Source organism: Bos javanicus, chromosome 26 (genome assembly GCF_032452875.1).
Source record: "Bos javanicus breed banteng chromosome 26, ARS-OSU_banteng_1.0, whole genome shotgun sequence".
NCBI lineage: Eukaryota > Metazoa > Chordata > Mammalia > Artiodactyla > Bovidae > Bos > Bos javanicus.
This window is the reverse complement of record NC_083893.1, coordinates 15153964-15181593: the sequence shown is the minus strand read 5'-3', so window position 1 is coordinate 15181593 and position 27630 is coordinate 15153964. Positions and strand designations below refer to the sequence as shown.

Here is a 27630-nt window from a genome sequence, read left to right as displayed (position 1 = left end):
CGAGGGACTCTCAAGAGTCTTCTCCAACACCACAGTTCAAAAGCATCAATTCTTCGGCGCTCAGCCTTCTTCACAGTCCAACTCTCACATCCATACATGGCTACAGGAAAAACCAAAGTCTCGACTAGACGGACCTTTGTTGGCAAAGTAATGCCTCTGCTTTTGAATATGCTATCTAGGTTGGTCATAACTTTCCTTCCAAGGAGTAAGCGTCTTTTAATTTCATGGCTGCAGTCACCATCTGCAATGATCTTGGAGCCCCCAAAAATAAAGTCTGACACTGTTTCCACTGTTTCCCCATCTATTTCCCATGAAGTGATGGGACCAGATGCCATGATCTTCATTTTCTGAACGTTGAGCTTTAAGCCAACTTTTTCACTCTCCACTTTCACTTTCATCAAGAGGCTTTTTAGTTCCTCTTCACTTTCTGCCATAAGGGTGGTGTCATCTGCATATCTGAGGTGATTGATATTTCTCCCAGCAATCTTGATTCCAGCTTGTGCTTCTTCCAGTCCAGCGTTTCTCATGATGTACTCTGCATATAAGTTAAATAAACAGGATGACAATATACAGCCTTGATGTACTCCTTTTCCTATTTGGAACCAGTCTGTTGTTCCATGTCCAGTTCTAACTGTTGCTTCCTGACCTACATATAGGTTTCTCAAGAGGCAGGTCAGGTGGTCTGGTATTCCCATCTCTTTCAGAATTTTCCACAGTTTCTTGTGATCCACACAGTCAAAGTCTTTGGCATAATCAATAAAGCAGAAATAGATGTTTTTCTGGAACTCTCTTGCTTTTTCGATGATCCAGCAGATGTTGGCAATTTGATCTCTGGTTCCTCTGCCTTTTCTAAAACCAGGTTGAAAATCAGCAAGTTCACGGTTCACATATTGCTGAAGCCTGGCTTGGAGAATTTTGAGCATTACTTTACTAGTGTGTGAGATGAGTGCAATTGTGCGGTAGTTTGAGCATTGTTTGTCATTGCCTTTCTTTGGGATTGGAATGAAAACTGACTTTTTCCAGTCCTGTGGCCACTGCTGAGTTTTCAAAATTTGCTGGCATATTGAGTGCAGCACTTTCACAGCATCATCTTTCAAGATTTGGAATAGCTCAACTGGAATTCTATCACCTCCACTAGCTTTGTTGGTAGTGATGCTTTCTAAGGCCCACTTGACTTCACATTCCAGGATGTCTGGCTCTAGGTCAGTGATCACACCATCGTGATTATCTGGGTCATGAAGATCTTTTTGTACAGCTCTTCTGTGTATTCTTGCCATCTCTTCTTAATATCTTCTGCTTCTGTTAGGTCCATACCATTTCTGTCCTTTATCGAGCCCATCTTTGCATGAAATGTTCCTTTGGTATCTCTGATTTTCTTGAAGAGATCCCTAGTCTTTCCCATTCTGTTGTTTTCCTCTATTTCTTTGCATTGATCGCTGAAGAAGGCTTTCTTATCTCTTCTTGCTATTCTTTGGAACTCTGCATTCAGATGTTTATATCTTTCCTTTTCTCCTTTGCTTTTTGCTTCTCTTCTTTTCACAGCTATTTGTAAGGCCTCCCCAGCCAGCCATTTTGCTTTTTTGCATTTCTTTTCCATGGGGAGAAAATGCCGCTAAAGAAGATTTTGCAAGAGAACATCTCCACAATTCCTTTTACTGACTGGTGGTTGAATGAAGAAATTTCTTGGTGTTTTGGACCAGTCTGGAGTCACTCTCAAGTTATGTATCTCAATATATTTGCTGGCACAATTGTGTCCTCCAGTCCCTATGCTAACTTCTCCTAAGTGGATATCCCTCTCCCAGACACCAGCACAAAGTAAAACTGGCTTCAGGATGCATGTTTGGAGTAGGCTGGGTTTTAAGACAGTGGGAGGGAAATGATAAAACAGTCTAGTCCTGAATTACTGCAGCCATTAAGATTACCAGGGAAGAGACACCTGTTTTCCTTGCTGCCCAACTCAGTTCTTTGAAAGAGCCGGTGAATTGGGAGTTCCATTTTCTGCCCGAAGAATAAAGCTGTAGACCTCACATAGCCAGGGTGTTAACGATGAACTTCATAGATACAGAGAACAAATTGATGGTTGTTAGAGGTGGGGTTGAGGGGTGGGAGAAATGGGTGAACTGCATTTTGTTTGTTTTGGTCTAAAAAAAAAAGATTTTAAAATTCCAAAATTAAAAAAAGGAAAAGAGTCAATGTGCTTCACTACAGGTTTTACTAAGGGGTAAGATGCTGGGAGGGATTGGGGGCAGGAGAAGGGGACGACAGAGGATGAGATGGCTGGATGGCATCACCGACTCGATGGACGTGAGTCTGAGTGAACTCCGGGAGTTGGTGATGGACAGGGAGGCCTGGCGTGCTGCGATTCATGGGGTCACAAAGAGTCGGACACGACTGAGCGACTGAACTGTACTGAACTGAACTGAAGAATGCACTGTATCTGGGTAGCTGATAAAGGGTAGAATTGGTTGGGAAAGTGAAGACAGGGCAGTGAGACATTCACTGATGTTAGTTGTTTTCTAGGATCACTCTGCAGCGAGTACTGGAAGGATGTTTTTCTTATACCCAGTGCCTGACGTAACGTAAGTCCTCAACAGCTGCTTTTAAATTAATAAATGATTGAGTGAATGAGTGGATGAATGGGACAGGCTTGAATGGATAAGAGAAAGGGCACCAATCTAGACAGAGAAAAGGGCAGAGAATGAGTCTCAGGCTCTGTGCACCAAGACAGTGAGTTAGGGAGAAACTGCAAAGCCCTGTGAATTACCATTGTCTTACCCTGACATCACGTGCTCCCAATACTCACAAAGTTCCCTCCCTCCTCTGAGCCTGGGATCCTAGTTCCTGGCCAGGGTTCAAACCCCGTTGTGAAAGGGCCAAGTCCTCACCACCGAACTGCCAGGGAATTCCCTAGGAGGGTTCCTTTACATTTTTTTTTTTACTTGGCTGCACCAGGTCTTAGTTGCACCATTCAGTTCAGTTCAGTTCAGTTCAGTCGCTCAGTCGTGTCCGACTCTTTGCAACCCCATGAATTGCAGCACGCCAGGCCTCCCTGTCCATCACCAACTCCAGGAGTTCACTCAGACTCACGTCCATCGAGTCAGTGATGCCATCCAGCCATCTCATCCTCTGTCGTCCCCTTCTCCCCCTGCCCCCAATCCCTCCCAGCATCAGAGTCTTTTCCAATGAGTCAACTCTTCGCATGAGGTGGCCAAAGTATTGGAGTTTCAGCTTTAGCATCATTCCTTCCAAAGAAATCCCAGGGCTGATCTCCTTCAGAACAGACTGGTTGGATCTCCTTGCAGTCCAAGGGACTCTCCAGAGTCTTCTCCAACACCACAGTTCAAAAGCATCAATTCTTTGGCTCTCAGCTTTCTTCACAGTCCAACTCTCACATCCATACATGACCACTGGAAAAACCATAGCCTTGACTAGATGGACCTTTGTTGGCAAAGTAATGTCTCTGCTTTTGAATATGCTATCTAGGTTGGTCATAACTTTCCTTCCAAGGAGTAAGCGTCTTTTAATTTCATGGCTGCAGTCACCATCTGCAGTGATCTTGGAGGGGTCATTTAATTACAACATGTGAACACTTAGTTGTGACATGTGGGACCTAGTTTCCCAACCAGGGATTGAACCCAGACCCTTTGCATTGGAAGCTTGGAATCTTAGCCACTGGATCACCAGGAAGGTTCTCCTAGGAGGGTTTTTTAAAGTGTGTATGCAACTAAGCTCAAGTCTCTAGGTCCTGATTCAGAATCTACCTAAGAAACATCCTTTAAAATACCTGGGAAACTGTCCAACTGAACACCCAGCTGCCTTGAGACTGGCTGAGAAGGGTCAAGCATTCTTAATGGCAGGCAGGCTTTCCTTCCCAATGGAAATGATGACCATTCCCTCCACTTCATGCTTCCCTGGTGGTTCAGCTGGTGAAGAATAAACCTGCAATGCAGTAGACCTGGGTTCGATCCCTGGGTTAGGAAGATCCCCTGGAGAAGGGAACGGCTACTCACTTCAGTATTCTGGCCTGGAGAGTCCCATGGACTGTATAGCCCATAGGGTTGCAAAGAGTCACACATGACTGAGCAACTTTCACTTTCACTCCACTCTGGTGTTTTCATGGTTTACCTGAGAAAACCTCTAATTATGGAGTATGGAACCTACTGGAAAGTCTTCTTGCTAAGGCAGACCAGACTGGCTCAGACAGCACGTTTGTTTCAGTGCCACTGGGCTCTGCTGCTAAGAAAGCTTCGCCCACGGCCATCTGGGGTGCTCCCAGCCTCCCTGCAGTGCAGATTCTCAGCTTGAGTTGGTGTCTCACTGAATTTGCAGTACTTCAAGTGCAGTTATTTTAATTTCATACAAAATGTTTAAAGGGGATAAATACACTGCAGCATTTGGAGTCCTGATCCAGAATCAGTAGAGGTTAGGCAGCGAGGCTTAGTTTTTCCCTACATGATGGTGTTTGCTGCATACCATGCTCTGTTCTAGGTACTTTACGTAGAGTAACTGGCCTAATCTCCTGTCTGTCTTACAATCTAGGTGTTCCTAAGTATCTTATTATTTTCCACCCCTATTTTTACAGATGATTGTTATCACTTCTGTTTTACACAAAAGAAATTGGAGGCACCATGAAGCTTAGTGACCTGCCTGATGTCCCAGAGCTATTAATGGGTAAAGCCTGGCTTTGAACACACACAGTCTGGTGGAAGAGACAACCTCCTCAGCCACTATATCCCGCTGCCCCCTATACATGCTTATCATTGTGAAAGCTGAAGTGAGGACATCCTGCCTGATTAACTGGGGACACATGGATGCCCTGAGTTTGGGGGACTGCATATATGTCTTTTGAACCTCCACGTTGCAGAACAACCAGTAGTTGCTTCATGACATGTACAGATCGATGACAGTTTTCCCCAAATGCTTTTATACATACATGTGAACAAGCCTGCCTCCACTGGACCTTAGCGACCATGACACTTATGTGATGCCCAAGGGAATCATTACTAAAACATTGTGGGTGTTAACAGAAACCAATACAAAATGTTTAGAAATTTTGTCCTCATTGGCCATAAACTATTTTTTAATTCATTTTTCCCATGATTTCAGAAGTAATACATGGTTACCAGAAAAATTCAAACCTTTCTGAAATATATGAACTATTCAAACACTTAAGTTAATCATGTATACTATTAGGACAGTCATTTAGAAGAATCAAGAGAGGCTCTTGGAATTTGACAGGATTTGTAAGGACTTAAGTATAAGGAATTCTCTTTTGGGGAGGGGTTGGTCTAAAGGAGAGGGGAGTCTGTATAGTAAATTTTCAGTTATTTAAAAATGTCTCTTTAGAAGGCAAGTCTGCTAAGATAGATGTATAAGAAGACAAGGTAAGTTCATTGCTTCTTTAGGAATGAACTGAATTTATATCAGTGCTTACAAGTTCCCTTGGAGCAGCTTTAATGTTAAGCCAGAGTGGGAACTAGTTGGATCTAAAAGTGTATGTCTACTACTGTACATACTATGAAAGTGCGTACGTATTCTACATACTATTGAGAGTACGTTACGTGGCAGCCTGGATGGAAGGGGAGTTTGGGGAAGAATGGATGTATGTATATGTATGGCTGAGACTTGTTGCTGTCCACCTGAAACTATCACAACATTGTTAATCAGCTATACTCCAATACAAAATATATATTTTTTTAAAAATCCAGCAAAGTATGTGTCTAATTCCAACTAATTGCATTTGGAGACCAAGAGTGAGGGTAGGGCTCCTGTCTTCAGGATCTTCTCTTCCTTCCCCATTTGTGTTTGCTTCTCAGATCATGTCTTGTGGAAGGACCTAGCCATCCATAAAGCTCTCTGGTCCTTCTATAATTGACATGGTGGAGTCGGCACTAGGGTTCTCATTAAAGATCTTGGAAAACTTCTGGCTTTTACCACTACTAACTGGGGAGCAGCTTAAACTCAGGGCACACCTCTGAATTCTCATTTGCCAATAAGGATAGTGTCTGCTCTGTTTCTTTTTTTAAATTTATTTTTAATTGGAGGAAAATTGCTTTACAATGTTGTGATTATTTATGCCATACAACAATGCAAGACTCTTGAGAGTCCCTTGGACTGCAAGGAGATCTAACCAGTCCATTCTGAAGGAGATCAGCCCTGGGATTTCTTTGGAGGGAATGATGCTAAAGCTGAAACTCCAGTACTTTGGCCACCTCATGCAAAGAGCTGACTCATTGGAAAAGACTCTGATGCTGGGAGGGATTGGGGGCAGGAGGAGCAGGGGATGACAGAGGATGAGGTGGCTGGATGGCATCACTGACTCGATGGACTTGAGTCTGAGTGAACTCTGGGACTTTGTGATGGACAGGGAGGCCTGGCGTGCTGTGATTCATGGGGTCACGAAGAGTTGGACACGACTGAGCGACTGAACTGAACTGAACTGATACATAAATCACCTCCCTCTCAAGCCTCCCTCCCCTCCCTCCTTCTCACCCTTCTAGATTATTACAGAGCACTTAGTTGGGCTCCCTGTGTTATACAGCAACTTCTCACCAGCTATCTGCTTTACTCAAGATAGTGTATATGTGTCTATGCTACTTTCTCCACAACCCTCCACCTTATCTCTTTCATAAGGTCATCAAAAGACTGTAATGAGGTCTAGAATATGAAAAGCTTTGTAAACTCTTCCTGTGGGTTAGAGGGCAAGGTGATAATTCTTTGCTACTTGAATAAATGCCTTTAATTGAGAAGAATTGGTCTGAGGAGGAGAAAAGTGCACTTTGAAACCTAAGATCTTAAAAAGAAAATTAATGGGTCAAAGAAATGTCAACTGTATGTATAAGTGGTTAATAATGGAAAATGAACTCGATGTGCTGAATAATCAGAGGGACATTTGGGCTTTAAATCTTCCCTACCTCTTCTTGAAAGGAAAAAAAAGGTAAGGAGAACAGAAAAAAGGAAGGAAGGAAGTACCCCTGGAAGAACAGCATAATTAGAAAGGAGGACATGATGTGGGGACAAGGCACTCAGAGAGAAAATATTTGACTAATTCCTCTTGCTAGACTGAGCTCTTCCAGGTTGGAGCTGGATTTTCTTCATTTTTGTGTGGCACATCCTAGAGACTATTTAGGATGAACCATATGGCAATGCCATTTTTGTAGCTTGAAAACAGTCTCTTATTGGCACAGTCACTGAATCAACCTAGCTATTTGATAAAAATGCAAGAAATCTAAGGGTCATATTCAATCAACTTTGACCTGTTCCCTCCTAACACCTCCCTCCTCCCTCCAACACCTGGTCCCACATTATTTCAGAGGAACTTCCCTTTCATTGTCTGTTTGATCCTTAAGATTCATGCCTCTTTCTTTGAGGGCTGCATTATGCTTTCACTTGAGCCTGAACATTTCTAGACATAAGTACATGCTGTACCAATGCCTCCTTCTTATATTCTTCACACTTCTAAAGAAGGGGCCTCATAATGACCCAAATTTATATTTCCATTTCATTTGATGGACATAGTAAGCTCTGGTCAAACAAAATGGATGTTCTTCACTAGAGTGTTGTATAAATTTTTTTCTTTCTCCCTTTCCTGCCTTCCTTAACCTTCCTCTCCTTTTCCCTTCCTTTTTCTCTCTTTCGTCCTTCCCTGCCATTCTTTCCATTCTTCCTTCCACATGAGGTAGGCCTTTAGGCTGGAGAGAAGACACACTTGAGTGAACTAAGGGTCATGGCAAGGCTCTGTCCAGGTTTCCAGAGAGAACCGTGGGGTCTTATGTTCTTCCTTCAGCCCCTCGTGATGCTCAGCCATTAGTCATAGGCCGTGTTGAATGGATTTATGTGAATCAAGGAGATCTCAGGTTGAAGTCACAAGCTTCCATTTATCTGTTTTCGTCTGAAAGTTCAGGCTTGGTGGCATTTGGCTCTATAATCAAATGGCACAGCATTCCCACCATACACAGCCAATTTTGCAGCACTTACAACATTGATATTAGAAGCAGTGTTGCTGTTTGTTTTATAGACAATATTTTCCTCGTCCTTTTATAATGACTATATACAGAAGCCTTGAAAGGTATAGTGATTTTGTAAAATACATAGGGCCATCGGTTCCCTGTTGCTGCAAATCCAAGTAACAGTAGGGATAGGAACTAGTAGAAATGGCACGAGACCATGTGGACCCCCCAGAATAAAGGCACAAAGGGCGGGCATCTTTATCTGCCTCGTTACCTGGTACCTCCTGGGCTCTAGGACAGAGCTAGAAATGAGCTACTGTGAGGCAACAGGTTAAAATGGACAGAATGACTGTGACGCTTAGATGGCTTGCCTCTTTATCTAACACTAACGAGATACATGTTAGGAACTTGAGAAATAGTTGTTGAATGGATGAGTAGCCACAACAGTTCAGCCTCGGAGCTGATGTTATCATAATTCCCTAACTAGTCCGTTTACTTGTCATACATCCCCTCCAAGCTTCTGTTTCCTCATTTCTAAAGTGGGGGTTAAAAAATAAAATGGGGGTTATTTTGCCTATCTGGCAGGATTGTCAAGATAATTAAATGAAAATTTATGTAAAGCATACTGACCATTGTAGTAGTAGACACTCAACAAATGTTGGTACCGTTTCTTCCCATGTCCTTCTATTTTCATTAAAAATATGTGTGTGTGTGTGTTTAGGGTGTAGTTGAAAATAAGAAAGATGCTTTATTCAGTTCGTATTTGCTTTCTCAGGTATAGCACTGTGCCATTTCAGGCTGAGGAGAGGCTCTCCTATGCACTGCAGGATGTTCGGCAGCATGTGTGTGTTTAGGGTGTAGTTGAAAATAAGAGAGATGCGTTATTCAGTTCGTATTTGCTTTCTCAGGCATAGCACTGTGCCATTCCAGGCTGATGAGAGGCTCCTATGCACTGCAGGATGTTCGGCAGCGCTGCTGTTCTCCACTCACTAAATCCCAGTTACATCCCCTAGCTGTGACAACCAAACACGTCTCTGTTCCCTGGAAGGTAAAATTATTTCCTGTTCAGAACAACTGATGGAGCTCTAATCACCCACTGAATAATTAAATATTTTACTCATAAAAAAGTTGTTCAGGTGCTGTGTAGATGTGGCCTGTGGTTCTAGTATATGTTTAAATGTATATGAAATCAGGGCTTATACAGAAACAGAGAAACAGCAAAAACTATATAGTCAATTCATGAAGTTGAGTAATGATGCAGTGAATAAAAACATTATTTCATTCACATAATTTCCTTGCATTAGGATAGTTTCCTAATTATTGTTGGTTGGGCTAATATTAAAAGGAATGGGTTTCCTGGACACACTGGCTGAAGACAGGGAGAAAAGGCAAGTGTGCATGGAGAGAAATCATTTGGGTTTCTTAAATTTTCATAGATACCCATAAAGTGGGTTATCTATGATAAACATTAACCACAGATTATTGAACTGCATTGTCCATCGGCAAGCTTAAAATGTAATAGCAATGTTCATACTTACAGGTGAATTAAAGACTTTAGTCCTCGGAAAGTATGTCTTGAAATAGACTTGATATTGTTGTTTTCTATGAATCTGCAATAGGTTATAATAGTTTTGGTCAGACAGCTGTAGAACCTCAGAGCCCTTGTCCTGTATCATTACGTTTAAAAAAAAAAAAAAAGGTTATTTTACTTACAAATACTCTAGATGTGGGAGACCAATGAAAGCATCATCACTGATCACATCAAAGGAGTTCGATGTGAATAACCTGCCCAGAAAAAGTACACAGTGAAAATTGTTAAACTGACAGATTGTCAATCTTTGGTGCTTTTATCTCTCAGAGAAATGAGTGGGAGTTGTGCACAGAAAAATGTCTGGATCCCTGCCTTTTACAGTGTTATTTATTCAGGTAATTTTTGTAGCTTTTTTTAACCATCAATTATCTCATCAAACACTCAATGAGTGGGTGCCTTGTGCCCCACTCCTCATAGGGATGAGTGTCACATGCCCTGGGTAACATTTTGAGACACAACCGGGCAAGTATGACAGTCAAAGCAGCCAAATCAACATGTTGCAGGTTTCCATGACAAAGACACTAGCAGAATCTTTCCCTCTTGCTCTGAAACTTCTGGAACATTCTGACCAGCCCAAACAATGGTATCATACTCACTAACCTGAGAGACCTAGAAAGCTAGCTCCATGTCTGGTTGTGCATAGTATTCATAGTAGATAAGCCATTGACACTGGTTCAATAAAAACCAACTAACCTTCTTTGAAAGTAGAGCAGGCTGAAGATGGGAAACAATGAGGCTTAGGAAGAGTCTCAGACCCATTTTATTACTAAACAGTTGAAAAAGAACAGTTTTACTTGGACTAATTTATTTGAAATTTCAGTATCCACAGGGATTTGGTTTCGAAATAACTGATGAAAAGAAACATCAATCAGCAGTTTCCCACATCCTGCATAATTCCTCGAAGAATTTTTTTTTTTCTGAATCGGAGGCTTAACAGTGGTGATTACAAGCCAAATAATACAAAGTTATCTTTTTAGAATGAGTATTAATTTATGGAATTCATCAGATAAAGTGTTGACACAAACTGAGAATAAAGTTTTACGTGTACTGATGACAACTTATAATGGGTTCAAGTGACATTCAGGCTACATGTTAAGGTTCTTATATGGGGAAACCTCATTTTTCACTTGTAACTAGTGTCCAAAATGTGGCCATTATCATGGGACAGACGGGAAGTTTGACAATTCATGTCTCATACATACTGTTTAATTGCGTTAAGTCCAGTATTCTCTGTTAGTAAACTTTTACTTTTGAAGGGTAGGGGTTAAAAATAGCTGCACTAACCAATTTAATGACTAATCCTCTCTGAGCCTGTTAATCAAGGGGATTAAAACTATGAGATCTCACCTTCTGAACAGGTGTAAATAACTTATTTGACATCTGGGATTGCTTAAAAATAATGAGAGGAAGGGATAACAGTGGGTTAGAAACAAAATGAACACAAAGAGGTCATTTTTGAAGCTGGAAGCTTATTTTTACTATCATTTCTACTTTTATATATGTTTGAAATTTTCTGTAAAAATGGGGAGGGAGAGAAAGTAAACCAAATAAAACCAGATGATGTCTTGCATTTCTTCCTAAGCTATAATCCCTGGAATGATGTTGGATTCTCTTCTATCCCTTCTCCTTCCAACGTTATAGCTTTACTCTCAAATGATTTACTAGACTGTGAAGTCAACATTATCGAATAAATCATACATATTAGATGCCCAGAGTTATTCAAAAAATTCAAATTTTTATGATTTCAGTCACAACTTTGGCAATTGTCTCTTCTTACATCATGGTTTTGGGAAACAAGAAGATTGCTCAGCCTTACTCCAAGGTAAGCTACCATCCAAAGTCTTCCTTAGGTTCCAGATTTTCGTTTCATTCTGTATCACTTCAGTTAAGTTGCTCAGTTGTGTCTGACTCTGCGACCCCATGGACTGCAGCACGCCAGGCTTGCCTGTCCATCACCAACTCCGGAGCTTGCTCAAACTCATGTCCATCGAGTTGGTGATGCCATCCAACTGTCTCATCCTCTGTCATCCCCTTCTACTCCTGCCCTTAATCTTTCCCGGCATCAGGGGCTTTTCCAGTGAGTCAGTTCTTCGCATCAGGTGGCCAAAGTATTGGAGTTTCAGCTTCAGCATCAGTCCTTGCAATGAACACCCAGGACTGATTTCCTTTAGGATTGACTGGTTGGATCTCCTTGCAGTCCAAGGGACTCTCAAGAGTCTTCTCCAGCACCACAGCTCAAAAGCATCAATTCTTCAGCATTCAGTTTCCTTTATTCTTTTATTTTTTAATTCTTTATTCTTTTTAATTTATTAAAATTTTATTAAATTCTTTTTAATTTATTAAATTTAATAAAATTTATTTTTAATTCTTTATTCATTCTGTATAGGCAGAATGATAGAAGGGGGAGGATGAAATAAGGCAGAAATAGATACAGAGAAATACCTCCTGTGTTCACTGGCTTGCAAACTGTCCCAGGGACTTAAAAATTGCTCACTTCAAGCCACTGCAAGAAATGACTTCTAACATTCATTCTCCTTATGTTGAATCAGATGCAAAACAGATTATGATATGGATATAAGTGGCCAGAATTAGCCCACACATGTCAGAGAAATAAAGTAGGGTTTTTGCTAACATTTTTATCTGCTCATTCATTGCTTATCCCTAGCACCTATAATCAGAGAAGGCAATGGTACCCCACTCCAGTACTCTTGCCTGGAGAATCCCATGGATGGAGGAGCCTGGTGGGCTGCAGTCCATGGGGTCGCTAAGAGTCAGACATGACTGAGCGACTTCACTTTCACTTTTCACTTTCATACATTGGAGGAGGAAATGGCAACCCACTCCAGTGTTCTTGCCTGGAGAATCCCAGGGACGGGGGAGCCTGGTGGGCTGCCCTCTATGGGATCACACAGAGTCAGACACGACTGAAGCGACTTAGCAGCAGCAGCAGCAGCAGCACCTATGATACTGCCTCTCCCATAGTGGACACTGAATAAATATTTGTTAAAGAGGAATTTACTTTACATTAAATTCTGGTCATTACTACATTACTAGATTTAATGTTCCTTATAGCAGGGACTTATCCTTGTTGATTTTTGTGTCCTTAGTCCTGAGCACAGTTCCTGGCTGAAAGCTGTTTGCTGAACTAGTTTTTAGAGATCAAAACTTCTGGCTAAAAGTACAACGATATGCGAAAATATGGGTGAATCTCATACACCTAAATCCAGGGAAAGAAGCCAAAATGCAATAAAGTACATCCTATATAATTGCTCTTATATAAAGAAGAAAACCTAGCAAAACTAACCTATGCTGGCAGAAGTCAAGAGAACATTTACATCTTGGAGATGAGAAGAGGGCACAGAGGAAGTCTGGGGTAGTGATAATGCTTGGTTTCTTGACCTGGGTGCTGGTTACAAGGGTTGTTCACTTTATAAAAAGTCATGAGGAAAGGGGTGGGGTGATAAATAGGCAGAGCATAGAGGAGTTTTAGGGCAATGAATATACTCTGTATGATGCCACAATGATGGGTACATGTCTCTATACATTTTCCCAAACCCATAGGATGCACAGCACCAAGACTGAACCCTAGTTTAGACTCTGGCTGATCAAGTAAATTCATCAGTTGTAACAGAGATACTACCATGGTGGAGGATGTAGGGGATGGGGAGGCTATGCATGTGTCAGGGTGAGGAGTCTATGGGAAATTCTGTGCCTTCTCTTCTATTTTGCTGTGAACCTAAAACTGCTCTAAAAAATTAAGTCTTAAACTCTCAAGATGTACACTTAGGATATGCACACTTTTCTTTATATAAATTTTATTTTAATAAAAAGTTTTCTTATAAAAGCTAAAACAAATTCCTCTGGCTAAGATAATATTGAATATGTTAGTCCTTAGATTCTAAATTCAATTGTAATTTTCTCTGGACAAGGATTCCATGGGCAAAAATTTGTACATTTATACATACATTCTAAACATAGTTGGTTGAACAGGCTATCCATTTTATTATCCTGTGTATACTTAAGACTTAAAAAGATCCTGTTCTATAAAGAGGGTAAAATGCCCATCTTTAATTTTTATAGGTTCCTTTAGAAAGTTTGATTTCAATATCATAATTTGTTATTGAGCCAGATATGGTAAAGAATCCCATAGTCCTTGTTAAAGGAAACTATGTCACCCCACCTCATCTTGATGTACAACAGACCTGGGGCAGACCTGTGTGGCCATGTTTTATACCTCATGACTTCTATCATTTTTCTTAAATTATTAGAACAAGAAGGACTCCTTTTCTCATCCAGAATAGCTGATCCTGAGGTCAGTCAGCATCCCATGGCCCAACTAGTCTGGTTCAAAAAGGTGAGTTGGGCTAAAGATGAATCCCTTCTTGAGAATTTGGAATCACAGAGATGGAACCATCCAGCAGAGGAGCTGAAGGAGGAAAGATGCCTTAGGGTTGAGTCAGCTCTGTGTGCAGGGTGCACTCAGAAGACAGCGGAATGTGGAGAAGACCTCACAAAGGGCTGTGTGTGTGAGGCTGAATCAGGGAGATGCCCAGATCTATGTTTGATCCTAGACCTGTGCTTCTCAATCTTAGCTTCACTTGGAATCACCTAGAGAGCTTTATAAATACTGTTACCATGTTCTCACCCTCAAGGATTCTGGTTAATCTGGTTAAATTCTATACCTGTGATGTGGCCTGAACGTGGGATGTTTAAAAACTCCCTAGGTGTCTCTTACTTGCAGCCAGGGCTGCATATGGTAAACTTTCTGGTCAGTTACAGTAGCCTTCCTTTACCTGTGGCGACCAAGGGGACCTCTGCTTCTAGTAGCAGGTGTGGCTGGAATGGGAGCTCTGATACACAGAGATGCTGTAGATTGTCCCATGCCCCTAACTACAGGTAGCAAGAGTCCATGATACCGTAACTCAGATTTGACGACTGTCCTCACAACTGCAGCACACGGAGGGGTGGGTGGGGATCAATGTATTGTCTGAACAAACTCCTTACCCTGAGCTCCAAATCAGAGACCTCACCCCATAGCTTTGCCAAACAGCCATCCTGTGGGTTTGTTCAGGGACAATGTAGAATGTGTCCTCTGCCCCTGGGCCTGTGGGAACATTTGAGGTCTCTGACACTTCCTTTCTTCTTAGGAAGGGGAAGAGGCAAGAATGTTCCCTAGAATGTTGGTGGGGGTGGACACAAGGCTGCACCTTGACCTTTCTGTACCTTAGCCATCAGTCTCATAAATTCAGTATGAAAACAAGGGAGTATAGGAAGGGTGGGGAGGATTGTTTTCCTCTGCAACGAAGGGCATGTATGTTTTCTTACCAAGAAAGATTTAAGACCATTCATAGATTAATCGATTGCTCAGTTGTGTCTGACTCTTTTGCAACTCCATGGACTGTAACCTGCCAGGCTCCTCTGTCTGTGGAATTTTCCAGGCAAGAATACTGGAGTGGGTTGCCATGTTCTGCTCTAGGGGATCTTCCCGACCCAGGGATTAAACCTGCATATCTTGTGTCTCCTGCATCGGCAGGTGTATTCTTTACCACTAGCGACACCTGGTATGTTTCCTTGCCAAGAAACAGATTTAAAACCATACACATCAACTATCAATTCCGTGCAGGCAATAGCTCATTCTTTAAATCATCATTGTGGCCTCCACAATAACATGAATAAGTGTTTCATAAAATGCTGCTGCATTTTCTTATTAGGGCTTTGAAACAAGTCTGTGAAAGTGGTAGAGTAGGTGTTAACAGCTGTTTGACAGGAGCAAACTGGCCCAGAGGGCTGCTAAAAGCTTTGACCAAGATCATAAGACCCAAGACTCCTGGTCCACTGTCCTTTCCACACCCTGGGTGGTCTCTCAGCAGGAGCCGGACCACATAATGACACACCATTCCCATTACGATAGGCAACTATAATAACACTGCTCAGCTTATGAGGATTTAAGAAATCTCATTAAATTATAATTCCTTTTTTAAAAGGAATTAATTATTCAAAAGAAGTATCCTAAAAGTCACGGTAAGATTAACAACTATTTTAAAAGTCAAGAATTTTAAAAAATCTAAACTATCACAACATTGTCAAGCAGTTATACTCCAAGTTAAAAAAAAAGAATTTAAAAAATATGAATGCAGTTTGGTGTATTCTGCTTAAGGATACTATAGGCTCAGTGTAAAAATTCTGGACAACTCAGAAAAACTTAGAGAAGACAATAAAAATGACTGTCACCATACTACCCAAAGATATGAATATACATAATACCTATATGATATATGCATTTATATATTTATAAAATTTATAAACTTAGAATAATAATTTTTATTGTTCTGTGTCCTCCTTTGCATGTACTTATTTTTTCAAGAACAATTTCTTATGACAAGTTGTCCTCATTGCAACTCTTATGACAAGTTGCAATGTAAAATGTTAACAGATGAGTAAGTCTTGTATTATAAATATTTCAGGATTTAACTTTTTTGTTGTTAATTCCAATTTTCACTGTTATGAACACTACCATGACTACTCTCACATGCAAGTATTTTTCCATATCCTTACTTCTTTCCTTAGAGTAGACTTACAATAGATTTTTTTAAGCTGGCATTGTTGGATTATACATGGTTTTTATGTCTCTATTTATTACTAACTTGTATCACACTATGTATTCAATTCTGAATATAGAAATGCCTATTATCATATCCTTACCAATAGTTAGTTGTTTCTTTTTCTACGAAATCGTCCTTTGACAATTTTTGCTGCTTTCTAAGCATCTTTTATTTATTAAGGATATAACCTATTCTTTTCCTTTCTTATCTGATGCTGAATGTTTCCCTACTGATTATGATTTGCCTTTTGAATCATGATTTTTAGCATACAGATATTTTACATTTCTAACAAAATATATCAATGTCTATTGCATATTCTTTCTTTGCTGTAATTCTTAAAGTGTTTCTTCCTACCTTGATATTAATGAAATATTACTTAACCCTCCCTCTATAACTTTTCTTTTTTAACTCTAATTTATTTGGAGCTTGCTTTTATCTATGATGTGAGGTGACACACTGCCTTGATTCCTTCCTAGATATTTACTCAAATTTGCCAAAGCCTGTCATTGAATAATTAATGCCTTTCCCACTTGTGTGTACATATTCAGTTCAGTCAGTTCAGTCGCTCAGTCGTGTCTGACTCTTCGCGACCCCATGGACCACAGTATGCCAGTCCTCCCTGTCCATCACCAACTCCCGGAGTTTACTCAAATTCAGCTCCATTGAGTCAGTGACGCCATCCAACCATCTCATCCTCTGTCGTCCCCTTCTCCTCCTGCCGTCAATCTTTCCCAGCATCAGGGTGTCTTCAAATGAGTCAGCTTCAAATATTGGAGTTTCAGCTTTAGTATCGGTCCTTACAATGAATACACAGGACTGATCTCCCTTAGGATGGACTAGTTGGATCTCCTTGCAGTCCAAGGGACTCTCAAGAGTCTTCTCCAACACCACAGTTCAAAAGCATCAATTCGTTGGGGCTCGGCTTTCTTCACAGTCCAACTCTTACATCCATACATGACTGCTGGAAAAACCATAGCCTTGACTAGACGGACCTTTGTTGGCAAAGTAATGTCTCTGCTTTTGAATATGCTATCTAGGTTGGTCATAACTTTCCTTCCAAGGAGTAAGCATCTTTTAATTTCATGGCTGCAGTCACCATCTGCAGTGATTTTGGAGCCCCCACAAATAAAGTCAGCCACTGTTTCCACTGTTTCCCCATCTATTTACCATGAAGTGATGGGACCGGATGCCATTATCTTAGTTTTCTGAATGTTAAGCTTTAAGCCAACTTTTTCACTCTCCTCTTTCACTTTCATCAAGAGGCTTTTTAGTTCTTCACTTTCTGCCACAAGGGTGGTGTCATCTGCATATCTGAGGTTATTGGTATGTCTCCCTGCAATCTTGATTTCAGCTCGTGCTTCATCCAGCCCAGTGTTTCTCATGATGTACTCTGCATGTAAGTTAAATAAGCAGAGTGACAATATACAGCCTTGACATACTCCTTTTCCCTATTTGGAACCAGTCTGTTGTTCCATGTACAGTTCTAACTTTTGCTTCTAGGGACCAGGGAAGCTGCGTACAGATTTCTCAAGAGGCAGGTCAGGTGGTCTGGTATTCCCATCTCTTTCAGAATTTTCCACAGTATATTGTGATCCACACAGTAGAAGTGAAAAATAGATTTAAGGGACTAGATCTGATAGACAGAGTGTACATATTACTTCCTTCAAAAATCTGCTATTTTATAGGGTTTTTCCAAAGATGAAATCTTGAATTTACTTACTATTCCTACTGTTTCCTAATTTATTATTTTATATGCTAATTATTTATTTTCTCTTGAGTTCCTTAGAAGATGTATTGTTTCATGCTCAATTCATATATTTTTATTCTTTCTGATTTAAAATGAAAGTATTTAGAAATATGACTTTGCCTCTATTTAAAGCATCCAGTACGTCTCTTAAAATTGCATATTTGATTTCAACAAGTATTTAGAATAATATTCTTAAAATTCCCTATTGATGATATTTTTTAAATGTTTTCATGAGTTAAAATTAACATTGCCCTGGGACTAAGGAGGATGAGATCTGTAAAATGCCTGCCAACCCTGAGCTCCAGTTTCTCTTCTGACTACTTGCATTCACCTGTCTGTAGGAGTGGGTCACATCTCTCTATAAGCAATAAATGAACACCAAGGCCGTCAGGTTATTAGGACGTTCTTGGTTGAAAAGCTAGGAACAAAAGCACTTAATTCAAAAGGAACAGAGAAGTGTGTGATAGGGTTAGCATGGAGGTTGGTGTGCTGAGGTCAGCAGTAGAGGAGAAAAGGAAGAAGCAGAGGATCACAGAATGAGGATCTAACTACATTAGGAGGTCAAGGCTGAGGCTGCCCAATGTCCAGCTGGGGGTCTACAAGAGTGAAATGATTGGTCAGGGACATGTGTCAATGCCAAGACTAAAGGGCTGCTAAAGCAGTTTCCTGCCCTGGCTTCACACCTTTTCTAGGGACCAGGAAGGAGCACCCTGAAGAGGGAATCACAAAGCCTGAGCCTTATTTCCCACTTGGCCTTAAATCCTCCGTGTGGCCTTGAGCACATCGCTTCTGCTCTCTGTGCTGTCAAATAACCAGAAAGATATGTGAGTCTGGGCTTGTAGAGCTGCAGGCTTCATTCATGGAGGAATAGGCATGGGCTTTGCATGAGGAGTGGGAGTCTTGGGTAGGTAGGTCTGCAGAGGGTTGAATGGGAGGAGTAAACTTGCTGGGAAAATCTCCCCTTGTCTCAAGCCAGACTGGCCCCCTGGCTCTAATGACACTTCTTCAGACTCCCTTTAGTCACCTGTGACCTCTTAACTCCATCAGAACTGACGCTGGCCACAAGTGGTCTGCATCTTGTCTCACAGCTCAAGGCAGATTCTTTCAGCTGTGGAGGGGAGATGTTTTAGGGGGCTTTCCCATACAATCTCCGCTCTGTAAGGGCTACTCTGGATGAAGAAGAGTGAGCAGCCAGCCTCAGGCTATCGCTTAGAGACGGCACTGATTAGATACAAAATAGAGAATCTGGTTTCTAAGCTTGTAGCTGCCACTTTTATTATGTACATGTATATCAAGCAGGTGAATCTATTTCTTCATCCATTAAAAGAGGAATGGTAATAACAAAAAGACTTCCTGGAAGATTCTGAGAATTATGTGAGATAATATATAAGAGCATCTCGTCAATGCTTCTGCCAAAGAGTATCTCAGCAAACAGCCCAGACATAAAATATGAGAGCTGGAAGAGCTGTTAGATCTAGTGAAGAACATTAGTTGCGCAGAGAGGGAAACTGAGGTCCAGTGAGACTGCCATCTGCCTAAGAGAACTGTTATGAGCCTCATCTAGGGAATTGGACGCCATGGGCAATGTGTGCAAGCACATTTTGCATACATGTGTGTGCCTGATGTTTATATGTGCACATACATGTAAATGAGAGAGCAAGATGCACACGTTACAGTTGTTAGAGATTTGAGGGCACAGCTGGAAGGGCTGGCCAACTTTTTAGAACTGCCTATGCTTAAATGATTCATACCTTCTAGTTGTTACTAACATTCTCCTTTATTCAAAAGAACAGGGCTGGTTGAACGATAATTAATAACAGGCTGATGATTCACTTCAGTTGAATGCACACATTCTAAGTGCCACGTGAATAATTTTACATTTGAACATATTAAATAGGCTCTTAAATAGGAAAGCATTAAAATGGGAAGCATCACATATGAGCACGTTATGTTCTTTTTGACTCTCATCCTTGGAAAACATTTTCAGTGTAACTCAGAGGACCCTTAGGTAGACCTCTTCTATCTGGATTGATGGAAAATAGCCTTAATTTTGCTCCATGTAAATCTGAGGCGGTGGGGTGCAGCCTAGAGAGATATGCGATTCAATTCCTCAGTTTACAGGTGAGGAAAGCAAGGGCCACAAAGTGAGTGACTTACTCAAGGTCACAACTTTTGACTGCAGCAGGGCCAGGTTTAAAATGTAGATTTTAGATTTGCAAGGATTCCCTGGGGGAGTATTCTTAGCCTGCACATTTGAGCATGGATTTGATCTGAGCATAGATCCACCCCTTTGGTTTTATAGTTCATTATTTTTCATTCCAGAATAATCAAATTTTTCCTTTCTAAGAGTTGGCAAAACTAGTCACAGCCCACCCTCCCGATGCAGTTTATATATGTGGTCTGTTATTTCCCTGCTCCTAAAAAACAAAGAAGAAGGGACTTCAATTTTATTTAAAGCCTGCTGCTGCTAAGTCACTTCAGTCGTGTCCGACTCTGTGCGACCCCATAGACGGCAGCCCACCAGGCTCCCCCGTCCCTGGGATTCTCTAAGCAAGAACACTGGAGTGGGTTGCCATTTCCTTCCCCAATGCATGAAAGTGAAAAGTGAAAGTGAAGTCGCTCAGTTGTGTCCGACTCTTAGCGACCCCGTGGACTGCAGCCTACCAGGCTCCTCCATCCATGGGATTTTCCAGGCAAGAGTACTGGAGTGGGGTGCCATTTAAAGCCTATTGTATGCCAAACCTCATCTTTATCAGATTGCTACTAGGAACTCATTTTTTAATTTATTTTATTTTATTTTATTTTTAAACTTTACATAATTGTATTAGTTTTGCCAAATATCAAAATGAATCCGCCACAGGTATACATGTGTTCCCCATCCTGAACCCTCCTCCCTCCTCCCTCCCCATACCATCCCTCTGGGTCGTCCCAACTCATTTAAATCCTCCAGTGAACACTATAATATACGCTTTATAGTCTCCATCTAAGATACAAAGAAACCCGAGGTGCGAGTGGTAAAGTACTTTGAAGCTTGTAGTTGGCAGAGCTGGGATTCTGTGCTCAGTCATAATGGTCAGGGGCAAGGCTTTGCTTCCTCTTTTTAGTCCCAGCAGATCCCAGATCTGCTACAAATCTAGATTAGCCTTGCCTGGTAGTTCCCAGAGTGTGGGGAACACAAGGCCTTCATGCGATTGGGAGGTTTTACATGAACAACAAAAGAGGAAAAAAACAAATTCATGTAAATTGGGTAAGTGAAGTTAACTGAGGTTCCTAATTACAGGAATCTTCCTATCCATAAGTAAACTGAGACTCTTCAAAAGGGATTTGAATACACAGTTTCCCTATCTTATTGATAATGGGACCCTTTTATCATTGAGTTTAACTACAATGAATATACCCAGGAAAATGCTGGATTAGCCGTCTGAAATAGCTTGAGGAAGCCCTCTTAAAACAAAAATAGTGAGAGCATAAATTCAAGCTTACGGGGCTTTTTTCTATTGAACCGGCTGCAAGTGATAATTGCACTTACTCTGAAGGATGAAACATCCACTGGGAGGTCCCCAAAGAAGCCGTGTGTGCCACACACGCTGCCTGATCAGGTGGAGAGCTTGGCAGTGAGGCACATTCAAAGAAAATCACACTCAATGAATCCACACTAGCAAAGCTGTCTGAGTCACTCCTTATATGGAGACAGATGGTTTAATGTATCCTTTAAGATGAGATTCTTTCTACCTGCCTAAGTTCTGCTAGCAAGCCTCTTGAGAGCAAGGTAGGGTATTCATAATTAAGCTAATAAATAAAATGAACACCAAAAGTGTAGATTCCCAGTATCCTATTGGAGGTTAAGAAAAGGAAAACAACAAAAAGAAATTCCAGAGGTTTTCTAAGCCAAGGTGCATTGTGAGTAGCCAAGCATGAATAGAAAGGGCAGTTTCCCAAATTTATTTGAGCACAGAACTTTTTTTTTCAGGACACATGTTCCACAGGACACAAGATGAGAAAACATTGGTCTAAGGTATAACTTTAAAGTATATAAGTTCTTTGTCATTTGCCCTTTTCTGTGTCTCTGTCCCTCTCTTTTTTAAAGCTGGGAGACTAGAGCCTACACATACCAATAAGAGCTGAATCCTAGGGATACTCCATGTTCTTGCCAGCAACGCTGCCACCCTTTCAAAGGGCTTTTGAAACTCTTTTTCAGTGATTGTCTCCAGGGATCAGGACACAGTCCTCAGAATATCCTCATTAATGGCAAAAGTTGACCCTCTGAGAGGGGGTTTGATTTGGGGAACAAAACTGTGCAAAGTTAAGCCCAGTTATTCATGTTCAAGAGGAAGTAGACAGATGTAGGTAAAAGTGAGGATGTGGGTTTAAGCTCCGATTTTACCTCTTACGAGAGGTGTGACATCACAGAGGTTACCTGACTCTTCTAGGACTCAGTGCTTAATCTGCAAAATGGACATAATCACACTTCCTCACAGGGTTACTGTGACAATGAATAAAAAATGAGACAGATAAAGTGCTTAGCACCAAGCAATACAAGTGACAAATGTCCCCTAACAAAACTTTGTCTGATTTTATTGTATGACTTGCAAACTGGCAATGAAGACAATTCTCAAAGATCTAGAAATGTTTAGCTATAGAAGCAAAGTTAGGAGGAATCTCTGATCTCCTGTAAGGAATTCTCTGAAAGTCAAGAGTTACTTGTATATATAAATTCTAGTCTGTTTATTTTTTAAAGGCTCGGGTTTTTGTTTTTTTTTTAAGATTTTCTTTTATGTGGACCATTTTTAACGTCTTTACTGAATTGTTACAATTTGCTTCTGTTTTATGTTTTGGTTTTATCCCGTAAGATGCATGTGGGATCTTAGCTCCCTCACCAGGGATAGAACCTGCACCCCCTGCATTGGAAGGTGAAGTCTTAACCACGGGACTGCCAGGGAAGTCCCCCATAAAGGCTCATTGCTTTTTAATCACATTTTACACAGGTGAACACCTGTCATCTTGCCATTTAAATGGCCTCAACAATTCCTTTCCAGTCCTTGCCCAGTGGGAGGGATATTGAAACTGTTTTATCATCAGCCACCATGGGGGGGTCCTGATAAAGTCCCAATGGACCTGCTTGGGAAATTGGGAACTACATTATTATTCTACTAATAGTTTTATAATAGCCAATTTCATAATGTGAAGCTCTTTCATTAAACAATCTAATTTACTGGTTTGTTAGAACTGATACAATACATTTTTTCCATTTCCTTAACAAGGTCATTTTCTGTATTATATTAAAGTACCCTGTTAGTAGAACAGAATACAATAGCATTTTTAAGCAGAAAGAAACGTAAGTTAATTGAACATGAAGGTCTCAAAAATGCCAGTTATGTGTGTTTTGTTTGGTCTTTATTCTGTTTAAAAATCTACCTCCAGATTTCTGCCTTCTTCTGAAAATTAAAAAAATATGACCCATCTTCATGTAGCACATTCTCATCAGCAATAATCAGTTGGAACTGAAGATTCATTTTTAGGTAAGACGTGTCTTCTCTGGTTTAACCCCCGTCACTACCACTCCCTGTTGTCTATACTCAACTGTTTCTTTCATTTACCTTATCATCCCAACCCCCATCGGGCATTTGAGTTTGAGAACAATGTTTTAATCTATCTCTGGTATTTCACACATATAAAATCTGAAACCCAGGGATACTTGGTCACACAGTCCTTTACTGTCTGAACTGTATTTCAAAACCATGTCTCATGTCTCCTGATCTCTACTTCAGGTTTCTCTCCATCTTATCACAGAACTACTCATCTTAAGACTGGCCAGTGTTAATTATTTTTAATAAAACCTGACGTGTTTACAAAATATGGTGCCAGTTGTTTTTTTCACGAGTGAGAGGATTCTGCTTCCTCTTTCCCCTCCCATCCTCAGAAGGGTAAATAGTTCACCTTTCTTGTGAGAAGTATTTGAAGAAAGATTTCTTAGCAAGTTCTGATGCAGACCTATGTGTAGAACAATGAAATTTTAAAGCTAGCATTGTAGGCAAACCCAGCCTATACAATCAGATGCTAATCTGATGTTATGGTCATTCAAATTAAAGTGATTTTCAGAACAAATAATAAAAGCTAATGTTTATTGAATTATAGGAACTGTTCAAGTGCTTTACATGTATTATTTCATTTAATCCTGGCTATCATCCTGTATAACAGGTACTATGATTATTGCCCACTTTGTATTAATAGAGGCCGGTAACGTAGCCTCTCTCAGCCATAAGCTCAACAGTGGGCAAGAGTCACCATCATCACCAATCAACTGAGTACCATTTTGAACAAAATGAGAGAGCTTATCAAGACTACTTTATCATACCTTTAAATACAGGCAAAATAGAGTTTACCTCTTTAGGGCTCACCTCCAACTTGGAGCTGCCATGTCAAAGCAGGGAGGGAGAGCTGGCACCCATCTGTGTGTCTCCCACAAAGCCCAGTGCTGTGCCTGTTGCACAGGAGAATCCCAAAAAGCTTTTGCTGAAATGGGAGGCTTCTGCTTTCATTTTGTTACTGCTTGCAGCTATACAATGAATAAACACTTGTTTTAGCTAAGCCAAAAGGAAACTATAAAAAGGAAACTATCTTTGTGTTCACAAATTTGGTTTCCATCTTAATAATGCTTAATCAGCATCTTTCTTTGGATGTCCAGATAAAAGGGGAGTTTGACCTTTCACAGGAGAGAGGCTAGTCCAACCTGAGAGACAACCAGGGTGGCAAATAAGAGTCTGTGCTTGTCAAAGACCTAGAGGAAATCAGAGGGAGACAAAAGGGATCCAGGCAGTGGGTCTAAAGAAAGATTCTGGATGCTTTGTCTTTTAAGTTCTGGTACACTGGAAACATCTGTTGAAGAAGTTTGACATCATAAGGTCATGAGCAAATACCTCTTCACACTTTCTTTTGGTTCAGCCCACATTCCAGACCTCCACACTATTGGCTCGTGTGAAATCTGATCGCATATATCAAACAAAAGGAAGTGTGAACATAACTGAAACTACTGATAGGAAGACAGAAGTCTCTAGTATAAAATCTATGAAAATACAAATTGAATTCAACAAATATATAATAAGCAAAATCTTAATCTAAGCTTATAACATCCTTTCTAGGACCATGGCTATTGAGAACCCTCTGTTAGAGACAAGGGCAGATACAAATAGCTCTAAAAATGATGGGAAGAATTAGAAGCATCAGAAAAGTCTGTAGAACTTGAGAAAATAGAGGTCAGGGAATGAGGTACTTCAGGCTGGCATGGATGGAGCTTGTGGTGAGTGTGTGTGTGTGTGCTATTGCTACTATGAGAGATGACTCTAGACAAATAGCCAAACTCTATTAATACTAACTCAGATGTTCAGATGTTTCTCTGTTTCTAGGGAGCCTTTAAAGGCTTCCAAGCATGAGGGTATCAGGGTGAGATCTGCACTTCAGGAAGGTAATGCTAATGGAGGTGGGGAGGAAGGGGGTCCAGACGCTGGGGGGCCAGTGTAAGACCTCCTCCAGCAGCCTGTGGAACAGCGACTGCAGCCTCAGTTAGGATCATGGTCCTGGGGTCAAGAGGAGATGGCAGATTCTTATGCAGTTTGATGGGGGGCTTTTCCTGTTGAAAGTGGACCTGAAGAGCTAACTCCTAACTTTCCTGGTTGAATAATTGAGAGGATGAAATACGCTTTCAGAGAAAACATTTGTTATACAGGGCTGCGTGCACAGTCACAAAGATTCAGTAAGAAGTTAAAAATCAGAGATATGGGTCACTGGTCAGATTGTAGACAAAACAGCCCAGATGATTGAAATTTTTACTTCTTGGTCCACTGTAGGCCATCACCTGGGCACAAACCAAACCATACTCATCCACAAGCAGTGATTCCTCTAGAAGCCCTCTTAGCTGATAGGTTTGGCTTGAGTAATCATTGAAGGTCATGAAATGTTTCTTAACACATGTCATGTAAAGAGAAATAGATAAAGAGGCCAATCACTGTGAAGGTGATATAGGCTATGGATGTTTTTCCCTGGACAAATAATATTTTTAAGAACTAACTGATAAAATTAAAGTAAGGATGGACTTATTATTTGTCTTGTTCATGCTGTTTACTTCTAGGTTTTTTGGGTTTTGATTTCTTATGAACTATATATTTATGTGTTGATTAATAAAAGAAATGATTATATCCTCCCCCCCACAGAGGGATCAGTTCTATTGCTTCAAACAAGATCAGACTTCATTGGAATACATAGAATATTTTCCAGCTACCCTGATTTCTTATATAAAGATTTTGTGTGTGTGCATGATACTAACTGAACCCTGTTACTCCCTGCAAATAGAACTCTCTGAAGAGTTCTATTAGATAGCTTTAGTTTATTAAAAATTTTATGAACAAATGGCAATGTGTTCACATTTTATACTTTAAATTTGAATTTTACTTCTGTAATGAGCCCGTATCATTGGGGATTTTAGTCTGTGGTTGAGAAGAACAGGGCTGTCCAGTGTGAAAACACATTTCTGTAAATTCCATTCACTACAAGTACCACTCCCTCTCACTGAAAGCAAACTAGAATGAATAATCATTCCCATTGGTTAAGTTTCACAGCAGGCCTATGGAAAACATGAATGGAATTACATTTGCTGGGGAAAGATTTTTTTTTTTTTTGCTGTTGTTTAAAACCATAGGTGTTTTTTTAAAAAAGGCTCATATAATTAATCTGACGAAATTTCATTGGATAATTTTATTCTTTCTCTCTTCTCTACAGAGTGTGGGCTTTTGTTTTTCTTGTTCTCTGACACACATTGCCAGCCACAGCCTACCAGGATCTTCTCCCCCAGAACATGTAACTTAAGGAGGCATTGCGTCTGTTTCCCTCAGTACCCCAGGCTGACATCTCACAAAGTACTTTTCATCATGACTTCTGCAGAAGGTCTGAAAAAGCATTTGGGGCCATAATGAAATTATCAGACTTTTAGGGTGGGTGATGGGAATGGGTCTTTTCTTTTTCCACAACTGAGCAAGAAACCAACTGCCTTTGGACATCAATGGAGCAGAATTGATTCAGAAGCTTATCTCTTCACAAACTGTGACAGGTCTGTTTGGTAATCTGCGGTCACAAATGCTATTAGAATCCATTGCAAACCCCAAGCAATGGCTGGTGGGATCCAGCAGCAAATCCATTGCAAACCCCAAGCAATGGCTGGTCTGATGGCAAAGGTCGTGCAAAGGAAATCAGACCCCTGGGTCTCCATGTTCCAGTGGGGAGTTTTCAGGGCACTGGATGGCCCCGTCCCACAGAAGAACTCTTTGTGTCTGCGAAGTATGCATTCCCTCCACTGTTATGATTATGGCATTATTCATACTTGGAGCCTTTTCATTTATTTCCTCCTCAGTGAAAATGCACTTATTAGACCCTTTCCCAAGGACAGGAGGAAACAGAGAACATTGGATAGGAAGAATGGGGAGCAAAATCTTTAGGAAACAGAATCCTGGAGATTAGAGACAAACTTTGACCCCTGCTGTATTGAGTTTAGCCAATGTGAGTTAAGTAAGGACATCCAGGGCAAAAATTACTCGCCCTTTTGTTATTTCTGAAACCTGAACTGCTTTTAGAAATAAGGGTTGGAATGTTCCATAGGAACTCGGAGCATGGAACGCAGGGGCATGGCACACACACTCGGTGCGGGCTATTTAAAAACCAGTTCCTTGGCTTCCCTCTGTGATTCTAAATACG

At 40.8% G+C, this 27630-nt stretch overlaps 1 protein-coding gene across 3 annotated transcripts in view; it reads right to left on the bottom strand.

Moving 5' to 3' along the window:
* Nucleotides 1-27630, bottom strand: part of LGI1 (leucine rich glioma inactivated 1) — a 42612-nt gene that overhangs the window by 12177 nt on the left and 2805 nt on the right. For all 3 annotated transcript variants that reach the window (XM_061402833.1, XM_061402831.1, XM_061402832.1), the window contains 2 exons: nt 9663-9734; nt 9488-9559 (listed from right to left, as the gene is read on the bottom strand). In XM_061402833.1, the coding sequence (XP_061258817.1) occupies nt 9488-9559; nt 9663-9734 (144 nt within the window). The remainder of the gene's footprint in view (nt 1-9487; nt 9560-9662; nt 9735-27630) is intronic.